The 14,279-nt window shown below is 40.2% G+C and overlaps 1 protein-coding gene across 6 annotated transcripts in view; it reads right to left on the bottom strand.

Annotated features, from left to right (window-relative positions):
* LOC121878323 (voltage-dependent T-type calcium channel subunit alpha-1G-like) overlaps nt 1–14,279 on the bottom strand; it is a 170,252-nt gene that overhangs the window by 146,359 nt on the left and 9,614 nt on the right. For all 6 annotated transcript variants that reach the window (XM_042384452.1, XM_042384448.1, XM_042384447.1 and 3 more), the window contains 2 exons: nt 3,638–3,735; nt 3,180–3,354 (listed from right to left, as the gene is read on the bottom strand). In XM_042384452.1, coding sequence (XP_042240386.1) covers nt 3,180–3,354; nt 3,638–3,735 — 273 coding nt within the window. The remainder of the gene's footprint in view (nt 1–3,179; nt 3,355–3,637; nt 3,736–14,279) is intronic.

Genomic DNA, 14,279 nt, shown 5'->3' with positions numbered 1-14,279 from the left:
CAGCCCTAAAAAGACTTATCTAGCAGTTTTTAAATCTTAAAACCTTGCCTGATGTTATAAAGTGAAGTAATAGTTGTACTAGTGTGTGGTGACAAAAGCCCATCAGGCATTACACTCAGAACACCACTGTCTCTCATCAAAACAAGTACCACGCGTTCAGAGCGTCGGCCATTACCACACTGTGAGGGACTCGCCATGTGTGGTGTAACTACTTACGGCCATTATGCCCCTCCACTGTGAATCTGTGGATACCCTACATATCACCACCCAGGATAGGAGAAAATAAGTGTATGTTAGAGAAGATTCGCAGTCGCTACGTGGAGCGACCTGAGAATACCAGACATGGAACCAGTACTGGTATGATTGCCTGGGAAGTATCCCATCTACTCTGCAAGAGTAGGGTGTGAACGAGGTACATGGTATGTGTACCTAAGAGTACCGAGGTGCTATGATGTAATGGTAAGAAAGAATGACCGAGGTAAGGTGGTCATGGATTATTATGAAGAATGAAGATGAGAGTAGTACTAGTTACTTGTATGTAAGACGTACTTTGATGTGAAGTGGAATGAGCATAATAGTGGCCCTCCTGATGAAGGCCAACTTTTTTGTATTGTGACTGGAAGCAATATGTTTTATAAGGAATAAATTAGTTAAGTCATGCTTGATGTTTCACCCTTCTTCCCACTCTCGATAACATGTGGTGGTGAACACAACAGTCTTCATATCTACTGTACTTGTGACAATTAGTATACTGAAATGCAAGTGTTAAGACCGGTAGTTTTTGTTTGTTTCTTAAATGACATGAAAATTGCTATTCACTCACCCATACACAGTACTGTAAATGTTTACTGCTGATATAACTGGTGCAGGGAAAACGAGAATCTAAATAACTGTGAAGATTTTACACAGTGATGTCTATTGGTTGTAAACCCGGTGACAACAATAGATGATCTAGAATTTAAAAATGTAAATGGATCCATCTTAGCCATAATAAGACAGTGTACCCTACGTCCCACCATAATGGAGATATCACTCTAATTGAAACCACTGCGAAAAAGATCTGATGTTGATAATTAGCACAAGTTCTCAGTACCCCATGAAAATTGTGGACAGATATCTTACACTGTACATATCCAAACAATCTTCCTCCAAGATGATCTTTAAATAAACTGACTGAAAACATCCATAAAGAGACTAACAGGTTGGTGCTGTCATTGAACACCTCACTTATTTATTATGACTGTGACACAAGTCTTAGGGTGTATATGACAGCTTGCTCTCTGAAGGGTAATATTTAATTGACATCGAGTAAACTCTGGATAAGGAAAACAGGAATTCATAATACAGTATATACTTGTATAATACGAGGTAGTCACGGAAAGAGTCCTGTCAGTCCTCTGTCCCATCCAAGAACTTGTGAATCTGAGACATCACACATTGATAGGCTCATAGATGGTACAACGTGTGACGTCTTGGATTGACAGGTTCAAGAGTCGCATGATTAATGGAAGGGATTTGAGGACTGACAGGATTTTTTTTCCCATGACTGTACAAGTGTACTGTACATAGTAAGTGAATATCCTCATTTAAATTTTTTTTAAATTTATAAGTGGATGAAAAGATTTGAAAGTGATGAGAGTTCCATAAATAAGAAGTGTAGGGTGAAATTCAAACACAGGGGACTTAACAAGAAAGACTAGTGGGGTTACTGGTGCCCAATTCATGTTTTGGAAGAGCAAGAGGAAACTTAACTGTATAAACTGTAAGATGTACTCTCTTCAAAAAGTATCTTTACGGAGGGTCTGATGAATTTCAAAATGAACAGTGCGATTCCTGTTGTCTCGGTGGGGTTGTCAAAATCAATTCGTCTGTTGTGTCACATTGTCTCACACAAAATTGTACAGATACTTTTTGGAGTAAGTGTACATGTGAACTGAACTTTTACTTTTATCCTCTTCGCCACTTGGGCGATCGGTCACATCTCTTTTATGCACTGTTGGCAAGTACTGGGCATACACCGACTCCTGAATGTACCTGAACCTGCTCCAGTGTTGGTCAAGACTGGTCTTGAAAGAGCTCATACTTGATGCAATCACAACACTCTCTGGCAGGCTGTTTCAAGAGTTCACAACTCTCACCTCTGAAAAAGTTTGACCTCACAGTTTTCTGGACTTATGACTTCCTCAACCATGAGCTGTGACCCCTTGTGGGGAGGGCATCCGCCAGCTCCAGGTATGACTGACCAGTGCCCTTTCAAATGTTTATACACCTCAGTTAGGTTCCCCCTTGCTCGTATGTAGTATAAGCTAGACAGTTGCAGGCCCTTTAATCTCTCTGGATTCTAAGGTGCCAGCACCAGTCTAGTAGCCCTCCTTTGGACATTTTCAACCAACTGACAGTCCCTAGCATATCTCGGGGACCAGACGGGGTGACAGTACTCCATGTGGGGAAGCACCTCACTCTTGAAGAGCGTTACCAGGGATGGACCATCTAGATATCTGAACGACCTTCTTATAAGACCTAATAGCTTAGTTGCTTGATTCACATTCTTCTCACAATGCCCTGAGAACTTCAGTTCATTGTCAACATACACATCCAGGTCCTTTTTGTATTCAGTCTCTATTATTGGCGCTTTTTCGTCCTGCTGAAATATATGATACGCCTCCTTACCATTGGTGTGACCCAGGTGCATCCTCTCACACTTCGTGACATTGAATATTAGCAGCCATTTCTTCGAAGACACTTGAAGCTCACAGAGATCTTTCTGCAGCTCTATGCAGTCTGTTTGGTTTTTAATTTCCCTAAATATCTTGGCATCGTCCGCAAACATTTGTATGGAGGAGTGTATAGCGCCAGGTATGTCTTTCCTGAAACAAACAAACAGCAATGGGCCCAGTTCATTGCCCTGTGGTACCCCGCTTGTCACTGGTACATATGATGGTTTTATACCATTAATCAACACACACTGCTTGTGATCATGCAGAAAGTCTCCAATCCACGCTAGGACACTTCCTAGATATAGTACTGTACAATACTCTATCTTCCTTGCTCTCTAGACTTGCATCCCCCTGGTGATCTCCCATACAAAAACCAACAAGTGCCAGCCTTAGTGCCCTTCAGCTCCACAAACAATTCACATACACGATGTAACTGTAGCATGAATGTGAGAAGTAACTCACCCCGAAACAGCAGTGACGTTCTTAGGCAGATCTATGAAGCACCGCTGACGAAGCATCCCTGCCCACAGTTGCACGCCCACGATGCCAAAGATAAAGAAGACGAAAAAGCAGAGGAGGAGGACATTCCCTAGCATAGGTAGAGTGTCCAGCAGCAGCATCACCAGAATTCTCATACCTGTTGACAAAATCTTTTCTTTACCCGTATCATCACAACTTAAGTAGGTGGCTGAACAGGAATAATGCACTGTACAGAGTGTTTATACTTGTTCAAAGTTGGCAGGGCTTTGATGCTGAGGGAAAATGTGGGGTAAAATAATAATTAAAAAAAAAGATTATAACCTTACCTACCAATAAATTGAACTATAATCACTACTCAACAAATATTCATATTAAAGCAGTTTATAATAGGTTTATCCTTAAACTAATAACATTTATTGAATCATCATTCTTTTACTTACTAGGGATCCTGTTGATGGCCCTGAGCGGCCTCAAGACTCTGATGGTACGAATGGCAGACAGATTCATGTTCTCCATTGCCAGGCAATACTCCAACCCCCTGTGGGTCACACAAACACATTAGACAATGGTCATCATGTGTTAGATCAACATTAATACACATAATGGTTATGTGGTCTTTCACAGTTGCAGCTGCTAAGTGTCATGAATATTTATCAAGGTAAGCTACATATGATGGCTTGTTACGGGAACTTTTATGTAATGTTCGGGTAAATATTTTGGAATATCTTAGATGGTATTTCAGTCAGAAATGTTTATTCATACAGCAACAGTCAACTAATGAATATAATAACCTTGAAAGACAGTCTCAAGTACGTACTGTACTATAGTAGTGTTAAGTGACGACAAAATGATCAATGGACTATCCTGACACAGTACAGTGGGGTATGCTATAACGAATCTAATTGGTTCTAGAACCTTGTTCGTTATAGCATTCGTTCGTTATAGGATTAATCCGTTCCAGGCCCCCAAATACAACCACTTAACACTGAAAAATATAATAAAATTGTAAAAAAGTGCATAAATATGCATCTAAACCCCTGAAATAAAGAATATCATTAATACTTGTAATAAAAAACAATAAATTATTAAAAAAAAATAAAAATTTTAAATAATGTTCGTTGTAGGAGTTTCGTTCGTTATAGCATTCTCAATTTTATAGGTAAAACCGTTCGTTATAGGAATATTCGTAGTAGGATCCGTTCGTTATAGCATACCCCACTGTACCTCTAATACAGAATGGTAAAATTTACTTGTGCACCACACTTGGTGTTTGGACTTAAAAGGTAAATCAAAATGTCAATACATACAGCGTTGTGTCAGTGTTAACAGCATCATGTCATTAATGATCGCTGACACTCATGCTTATTTTGTCACAGTACTTCAAGTGACAATTGGAATTTTGCTATGATGTGTTTTAAAGTTCTCCGTCATTAATGTGGCATCACACGATTACTTTTCCGTCAACTTTCTCAGTTTCCGCCGTTTTTTCCACAAATTGTAATATTTTCCAGCCCGTTTCATTCGGATGGGTCCCATTGGTCAGGAAGGTTGTGTACCCCAGGGCACACTTGATCATCATCAAACTACCGGGGCCTTAACTGGCGTCGCTGCGGTTGTTGGAGGATCAGCTTTTTTTTACTCTTCATTTTTTCCAGCATTCGTGGCCCGAGATCTAATTTTCTTCTGTGCGGCACCATCATAATAATGAACTTCAACTGACCAAAGCAGCTTCACCCAAACCTTTCCAAGTTTCCAACTACAACCTTTATACCTCTTTCCGCTCTAAGGGAGGTGTATGCCCCTACTGCAACACACGTACACCTACAGCTCAACTCACGGATCTTGAATCTTCTCTTTATGATGTCATCTGGCTCAAAATATCTCTACCACCTGTGACTATTCTTCTTTATTTCCTATACTGTTTCCCAACTCTATCAACTGTTTGGAACTCTCTAACTATCTCACTTCTTGCCATGAGTCGTTGCTATCCACACACCCAACACCGAGATCCTCTACCGAGGGGATTTCAATGTACATCACAGAGGGTCCGACTAATTACCCAAATGTAGCCAAATATGGCCGGAATGAAGTCAAACAATGGTCCTAGATGAATAAATCGGACTGCTAATCACTTCTCGACTAGTATTTGGTGTCAGAGTCACAAAAAATTGGTAAACTTAATTTAATCTGAGTTAATAGATCAAGTGCATGTACCTAACCTAATCTAATCTAACCTAACCCAACACAACTCAGATTAAATTAAGTTTACCAATTTTTTTTTACTTTATGACACCATATAATAATCGAGAAGTGATTCACAGCCTGAATTACGCTTCTACGACCATCATTTGACTTCATTGTGGCTACATTTGTGTAATTCCTCGCTCCGTCAGTACATGCACGCGATCTATTAACTCAGATTAAACTAAGTTTTCCAATTTTTTGTGACTTTGTGACACCAAATACTAGTCGAGAAGTGATTGGCAGTCCGATTTATTCATCTAGGACCATTATTTGACTTCATTCCGGCTATATTTGGCTACATTTGGGTAATTAGTCGGACCGCATCACAGAGAGTGGCTTGGCTCTGCAAGGGATGACCCAGGTGGAGCTGAGGCACTCTCTTTTTACCTACTTAATGACCTGGAACAAATAATCAAACACCCTACACATGTTCCTGATCGACATGATCAACTTACTAACATTCTTGATCTTTGTTTTAACTCTAACCCCTCACACTAGTCATACTCAATTTCCGCCCCCTTAGGGTCTTCTGGTCACAATCATATTTATATAAAATCATTATTTCTAGGAATCATTGTAAGGCTATTATTCGTAGGGTCAAGCGGAATTAAAAAAAAAAAAAGACCGCTGACTTGACTAACTCTTCCTGGTCCTTAACCAAAACAACTGTAATAACTTCTGCACTCCCTCTTGTCCCGACCTGACAACTCTCCCCTGATAAAGACAATCTCTTAGGCACCTTATTCTCCTCTAACTCCACCTTAGACAGTTCAACTCTACCCCCTCCTACTCCTGGGGCGAAAATGTACTAATAATAATAGTAATAATTCATAGTAAATAAAATTTATAATAAACAATACACAAAAATAAAATAATACAATAATAACAATAATGTAAAATGTGTGTGTGTGTGTGAAATGTGTGGAATGTGTGTGTGTGTGTAAAAATAATAACAATAATAATGTGTGTGTGTGTGTGTGTGAAAATGTGTGTGTGTGTGTGTGTGTGTGTGTGTGTGTGTGTGTGTGTAATAAAAAATAAAAAAAATAAAAAAATGTGTGTGTGTGTGTGTGTGTAATAATAATGTGTTAAATAATAATAATAATAATAAAATAATAATAATAAAATAATAATAATAATAATAATAAAAAATAATAAATAATATAATAATAATAATAATAATAATAATAAAAATAATAATAATAATAATAATAATAATAATAATAATAATAATAATAATAATAATAGTAAAAAAAAAAAAAAAAATAATAATAATAATAATAATAATAATAATAATAATAATAATAATAATAATAATAATAATAATAATAATAATAATAATAATAATAATAATAATAATAATAATAATAATAAAATAATAATAATAATAATAATAATAATAATAATAATAATAATAATAATAATAATAATAATAATAATAATAATAATAATAATAATAATAATAATAATAATAATAAAGAAATACAAGAATCGAAACAAGATCAAAAGTGAGAAACACGACCTAGACCTATGAATTATTATTATTATTATTATTATTATTACATTTTCGCCCCCCCAAGCCCCAATGTGGGTCGGTGACCTGTGCCCGGGTGGGCTGACCCCTGTATAATAAAAAATAAATAAATAAATAAATAAAAAAACCCACTAACATAACCATTCTGAAATCCGAAACACGTCTGGCCCCAAGGATTTCGGAAGAAGTCTTGTCATATATATATATATATATATTGTACTTAAGAGAAAGGTAAAAGTGCATTTGAACTAAGAGTCAATGGAGATCTCCCTAAATAATATCAAAAGGAAGTTATAACCCATATTCTAATTATAGCAACACAAAATAAAAACGGGATAATTTGCATCTCCAAGAATGCCATTTCCATATTCTTAGAGCCAAGGATGACTCGCATATAAACACTAGTCAGGTGACCCCCCCCCACTCACACACACAATACTGTATATCCACAAAAGCCACATGTTCCGAGTCAAACAGTCAACACATGTGTTCAAGACTGATAAATTTTAAGATATATCACAAGTAAAACAGTTTCAAGATGACATCAACAAGAGCTACGCGGGCGACACACAAGGAAGGATCAGAGTCATATTCTGATGTCTCCAGATGGTGGGAATCAACTCCAGCAGTCTGACAGCCACGACCCAATTTATGACTTGCTGTCCCCACCAACATTGTCACACCACAATCATACTTCAGTGCTGCTCCACAATGTGTTACTCCCCCCCAAGACTCATGAACCCCACACACAACGCTTCCGTGACGCCTGCTGGACCACCACTCCACGACCCCCTGACGGAGACACGATGGTCCTCCCCATACTGGCCAGATATTATGTAAATAACATTGATTATGTGTTAAAGGAATATCCTTCCTTCCTTCCTTAGGCTTTAGTAAGCCCCTTTATAATAATTATACTGTATATGCTTGTCACACTTGCCAGATGCTTCTGGTGTTATTGTAAAGGGGTACCTAGTGACAGCACTAGGATCCCGCTTCCTCTATCAAGGAATAAACAATTGAAATTGAATTGAATTGACTCATGAACAAGTAAATCCGAGACATCACACTTGTTGGGCCCATAGATGGTGCACTGTGTAACGTCTCGGAATCACAGGTTCAGGAGTCTCATGGTTAATGGGTGGGAAAGAAATGGCAGAACCTACCTTACTATGAGCTGGGAATACGACTGATTTAAATAAACTAATATATATATATATATATATATATATATATATATATATATATATATATATATATATATATATATATATATATATATATATATATATATATAAAGCTACAGCAAGAAAAGAGTGATTTTCTGTATTAGTGATTAATGACCTATGAATGTTATAGCGTGAGTGATCCACTAGTCTTAATTAAACTAAAAGCAACGTACTGCCTGTCACATTTAATTACAATTTTATTCGTAATTTTGTACACAGTACAGTACAGTACGGTACAGTACAGTACATGCACTTGTTGTTATTTCATACTTTTAATGAGATTTTGGGGATATTCTTAGTTAGGGTTGCCATATGTGAACATTAAAAAAAGAGGACGTTCCTGAGGACATCATGCCCCCCCCGCCTGGCACACACTGGCGCTATGTAACCTTGATGCAGCCGTGACCGTTTATGCTCTGGAAAAGTACAACAAATCGTAAGTACTAGCTGTGGCACTAAGCGACAAACCCACAACAAAGACTAAGATCAAACACTGTCACTGCAGGTTAAAGACTGGCCAACCACCGGTCACCGTCACAGTCGTCGACACATGTAAATAATTTCGCGAAAGTGACTAGATTATGGTTGAAAATTGCCAAAATGCCTTAAATTCAGGACAAGAAAAACAAATGCTACAGTGTAAAAAAACCATAAGAAAAAATGGTATACTTTCATCATTTCATTTATGGCTGTAATAGAACTAAATACAAAAAAAAATATAATAATGCGCGTGGCTGAAGAACAAGGAAAAGCAGTACATGGCACTACAGGTTACTCCAAAAACTGCTAGCAGCTAAGTTGACAACCGTACAGGTGGACACGTGACGAAAACTGAACAAGATCTCTACTGTTTCCACCTCTCTCTCTCTCTCTCTCTCTCTCTCTCTCTCTCTCTCTCTCTCTCTCTCTCTCTCTCTCGTCATTACAGTTTCATATTTCTTTCCGTGGAGAAAATGATGGAAGCTGAAATTCCGGACTTTAAAAGAATTTAAAAAATTCCTCCCGGATGAAGATTTCGAGACCTAAATGGAGGACATGTCCGGGAAAATACGGACGTATGGCAACCCTAGACTCAAGGCTAAACAATTGTTAGATCTAAATTAGTCAGGTCTAAACAAGTTACATCAGTCAGGTCTAAACAAGTTACATCAGTCAGGTCTAAACAAGTTACATCAGTCAGGTCTAAACAAGTTACATCAGTCAGGTCTAAACAAGTTAAACATAAAAATTAGGTCTAAACAAAGAGTCAGCAGCAAGAGTCGGGTCTAAACCAAAAATCATGTCAGGTCCAGGTGTATACAAGCCCCTGAGGCAAAGACGGACACCAATCTAACTGGTTTAGTCAATTATAAAGAGCTCTTACGTCTAATGAACCTCGATATAATGGATTGTACTCTCCCATACAGTTTATTATATGGATGATTCAAATTACAGTATAACGAACCTCGATATAATGGACTGTACTCTGCCATATAGTCCGATACTCTAATAAGAATAACACCAGCGGACTAAGTTGTTAACACGAGTACGGTTTAGTCCGCTCAGGCCACACCACAACAAAATCAATAGCAACAAGTTGTCTGTAGTTGTGGGTGGCAGCGGGCGGCCCAGCAGAGGTAATGGTGGTTGGTGGTGGTGGTGATGGGTGGTGGTGATGGTGATGGTTGGGGGTGGTGGTGATGGTTGGGGGGTGGTGGTGATGGTTGGGGTGGTGGTGATGGTTGGGGGTGGTGGTGATGGTTGGGGTGGTGATGGTTGGGGTGTGGGGATGGTTGGTGGTGGTGGTGATGGTTGGTGGTGGATGGTGGTGATGGTTGGGGGTGGTGGTGATGGTTGGGGGTGGTGGTGATGGTTGGGGGTGGTGGTGATGGTTGGGGGTGGTGGTGATGGGATAGAGCTGGTGATGGTTGGGTGGTGGTGATGGTTGGGGTGGTGGTGATGGTTGGGGTGGTGGTGATGGTTGGGGTGGTGGTGATGGTTGGGGGTGGTGTGATGGGTGGTGGTGGTGATGGTGGTAGTGGTGGTGATGGTTGGGGGTGGTGGTGATGGTTGGGGGGTGGTGGTGATGGTTGGGGTGGTGGTGATGGTTGGGGTGGTGGTGATGGTTGGGGATGGTGGTGATGGTTGGGTGGTGGTGGTGAGGTGGTGATGGTTGGGGGTGGTGATGGTTGGGGGTGGTGATGGTTGGGGGTGGTGATGGTTGGGGGGTGGTGGTGATGGTTGGGGGTGGTGGTGATGGTTGGGTGGTGGTGGTGATGGTTGGGGGTGGTGGTGATGGTTGGGGGGTGGTGATGGTTGGGGGTGGTGGTGATGGTTGGGGGTGGTGGTGATGGTGGGGGTGGTGGTGGTGATGGTTGGAGTGGTGGTGGTGATGGTTGGGGGTGGTGGTGGTGATGGTTGGGTGGTGGTGGTGGTGATGGTTGTGGTGGTGGTGGTGGTGATTGGGAGGTGAGGATTGTTGGGGTGGTGGTTGTTGGGGTGGTGGTTGTTAGGTGGTGTTGTGTGGGTGGGGGTTGTTGTGGGTGGGTGATTTGATTTGCCGCTTGCAGCGGTTACTTTATTGTGCAATCCCACACTCATCCTGTGAGCAAAGTAGCAAAAAAGGATTACAAGTAGGGTTTACAAAGGGTCATAATAATTAAACCCCGTTGTCAGGATATTATGGCACTGAATGTTACACAGTATTTCATTTACATTATTTGTTTAGTTCTATACATACAGGGTAACTTATTCACAAATGCGTGAGTACAGGCGTGTGAGGCAGTATGTCTGGCCTCACACTTTATTACATTTACGTGGAGGTATTCAGCCATTATGCGTATTTGGTTCTGTACATGAGAATTGATATAGTTACTAGGCGCAAAAAAAGTGGATACAACCCAATATGTCGCTATCTTGCCATTAGAGATGAAGTGTTGTGCCATTTCATTCACAGTGTGTTTGGACCTGTCCCTAAAACGTTCTATCTTCACACAGTCGAGGACGTAGTGTTCAAGGTGTGTGGCCATATGTATTACACACTTTACTTTAGTTTTGTTACATCTGCTTGAGAACATAATGCCAAAGTACTTATACTCTAACCTTAATCTAGCGTTACCAACATCTTGTAATCTAGTGATCTTGTTACTTGCTCCATATACATGTTTCACTTGATATATCTCATCATGGTAAACTATGGATCGACTAGTGCCTGTTTGCACTTGTTCACTTACGCAGTGGGTGGGGGTTGTTGTGGTGGGGTTGTTGTGGTGTGGGGTTGTTGTGGGTGGGTTTTAGGTAGTTGGAGGTTGTGGTGGTTTGGGGTAGTCATGGTTAGTGGTGGTACTCCATTAGTACAGTCGCTAGGCACCTTAGTGGATATAGATTAATTATTAAAACCTCAAGTTGTTAAAAAAGAAGAAATACACTATAACATTACATCAACTTCACCATCACTATGAATGACGATTCTTCACGCCCACACACCACCACCGCTCACTGAACTTGTGAACGCGACCGAAAAGAACTTTTTAGGCTGGTCGAATCAAACAAAAATCTCACCAGTCCTTGGGCAAAAAGTACTATAATGGGTTAGGTTTAGGTTCGTGTTGTCTGGATTAAATTAAAGGGAAAAATGAAGATAAATATTAAGGAACACCTAAGATGTTATATAAAATATACTTGTAATATATTGAGGAAAAATCTAAGAAGACACAAAATATTCAAACAAGAATAAACATAACAGTAGGTAAAAAAGATGGCATTTTAGGAAGAAAAAATCGCAACCCTTCCAAAAATACCACCAAAAATATTTTACAAAAAAAAAAAGTCAGAAAAAGCAAAGAAAAAAATTTACGATTTTTTTCTTTTACCAAACAGTCGATTTGTTTGGTTTTGTTTTTAAGTAATAAGACGATGTTTGGAAAAGAGTGATTATAGATTTTTAGTAATAAGCAGCAGCAGCAGAGGAACCGGAGCATTGTCCTGAGGAGGAACAGCTCAAAATGCTCCGAGACATGAGGGATTATGGCGGTGGAGAGAGAGAGAGAAAAAAAAAAAAAAAAAAAAAAAAAAAAAAAAAAGAGAGAGAGAGAGAGAGATATTGGAGTCGTAAGAGAGAGAGAGAAGGAAAAGGAAAAACATGAGAAAAGGAAGGAAGGACAGGAGGAGGAGGAATTGGGGAGGGGGGGAAGAGAAGATAACTGAGACATACGAAAGAGGACGGTGAAACAAACAAGGAATAAGGGAAAAGAGAAGGAGAAAACAGAAGCAAGGAAGAAGAGAAGAAACGCAAGGAAAAAGAGAAGAGAAGGAGGAAACAGAAGCAAGGAACAAGAGAAAAGAAGGAGTAAAAAGAAGAAGGAAGAAGAGAAGAGAAGGAGGAAACAGAAGCAAGGAACAAGAGAAAAGAAAGAGTAAAAAGAAGGAAGAAGAGAAGAGAAGAGAAGGAGGAAACAGATGCAAGGGGGAAGAGAAGGAGGAAATAGAAACAAGGAAAAAGAGAAGAGAAGAGGAGGAAACAGAAGCAATGAAGATGACAAGGAAGACGCACAGGAAGAGGAGACATAACTGATGGAAGAAGAAGAGATAGGAGACAAAAATAAGGACAAGAAAAAGGTGGAGAAAGGGAGGGAGGAGGAGAAGAGGAGGAGGAGGAGAGGAGGAGCAAGAACAGGAAGAGGATGAAGAAGAGATGGAGAAAGAGGAAGAAGAGGAAGAGGAGAGGGAAGAAGAGGAAGAGGAGAGAGAAGAAGAAGAGGGAGGAGAGCGGCTAGCCAGGTGAGAAGAGGCACTCGTGGATTTTCTGAATGAGACAAGCCGGCTTGAAGCTACTGACCCCAGGTGAGGGAGGGGAGGGAGGGAGGGAGGGGAGGTAGAGAGGGAAGAGAGGGAGGGGAGGTAGAGAGGAGGGGAGGTAGAGAGGGGAGGGAGGTAGGGAGGTGGTAGAGAGGGAGGTAGAGAGGGAGGGGTAGGGAGGGAGGTAGAGAGGGAGGTAGAGAGGGAGGGAGGTAGGAGGGAGGTAGAGAGGGAGGGAGGTAGAGGGAGGTAGAGAGAGAGAGAGAGAGAGAGAGAGAGAGAGAGAGAGAGAGAGAGAGAGAGAGAGAGGTGGTGGGAGGTCCCACGCACACACTGTCGGCTTAAATTGATGACGGGCCACGTGGCCATGCGACTGAACAGGTGGGCCACGTTGATCAACAGGTGTGGCCAGGTTGATCAACAGGTGAAGGAAGGATCAACAGGTGTGGCCAAGGATCAACAGGTGTCCAGATGAAACAAGAAGTGTCCAGATGAAACAAGAAGTGTTGCAGATGAAACAAGAAGTGTGGCCAGATGAAACAAGAAGTGTGTACAGATGAAACAAGAAGTAAGTGGGATGAAACAAGAAGTGTCCAGATGAAACAAGAAGTGTGGGCAGATGAAACAAGAAGTGTGGCCAGGTGAAACAAGAAGTGTGGCCAGATGAAACAAGAAGTGTGGCCAGATGAAACAAGAAGTGTGGCCAGATGAAACAAGAAGTGTACAGATGAAACAAGAAGTGTGGCCAGATGAAAAAGTATGGTGTATGTCCACAAGACGTACAGGTGGCCAGGTAACCATGGCCAGGCCGTCAAGGTGTCCAAGAGGAAATGAAGTGCTAATGCCGGGGTGATGATGTCTCCTACTGAAGAGATAGATAGATAGATAGATAGATAGATAGATAGATAGATAGATAGATAGATAGATAGATAGATAGATAGACAGATAGATAGATAGATAGAAAGAAAAAGCAAACTGAAGAAATATTAAAAAGGAGAAGAGAGAAGAAAATAATAAAAAAAAACAGGACAAAGGAAAAAAGGAAACCATTGAATATATACAGTAGAAGGCAAACAATTAAATACAAACGAGAAGAAACGACAAGGAAAGAAAAAGAAGAAATGAATGAAGAAATGAAGGGAAACAATAACAATAATGATGGAGGCCATTTTATATAAAAAGTAGTATTGGTATAGTAGTAGTATTTTTATTATTATTATTATTATTGGTAATAGTAGTAGTGGTGGTGGTGGTGGTGGTAGTATTGGTACCAAGTACTGCCACTGCCGTCCTTGCAAG

This window comes from Homarus americanus, unplaced genomic scaffold, assembly GCF_018991925.1.
Source record: "Homarus americanus isolate GMGI-L3 unplaced genomic scaffold, GMGI_Hamer_2.0 scaffold41027, whole genome shotgun sequence".
Classification (NCBI taxonomy): Eukaryota; Metazoa; Arthropoda; class Malacostraca; order Decapoda; family Nephropidae; genus Homarus; species Homarus americanus.
This window is presented reverse-complemented; position numbering and strand designations above follow the sequence as displayed.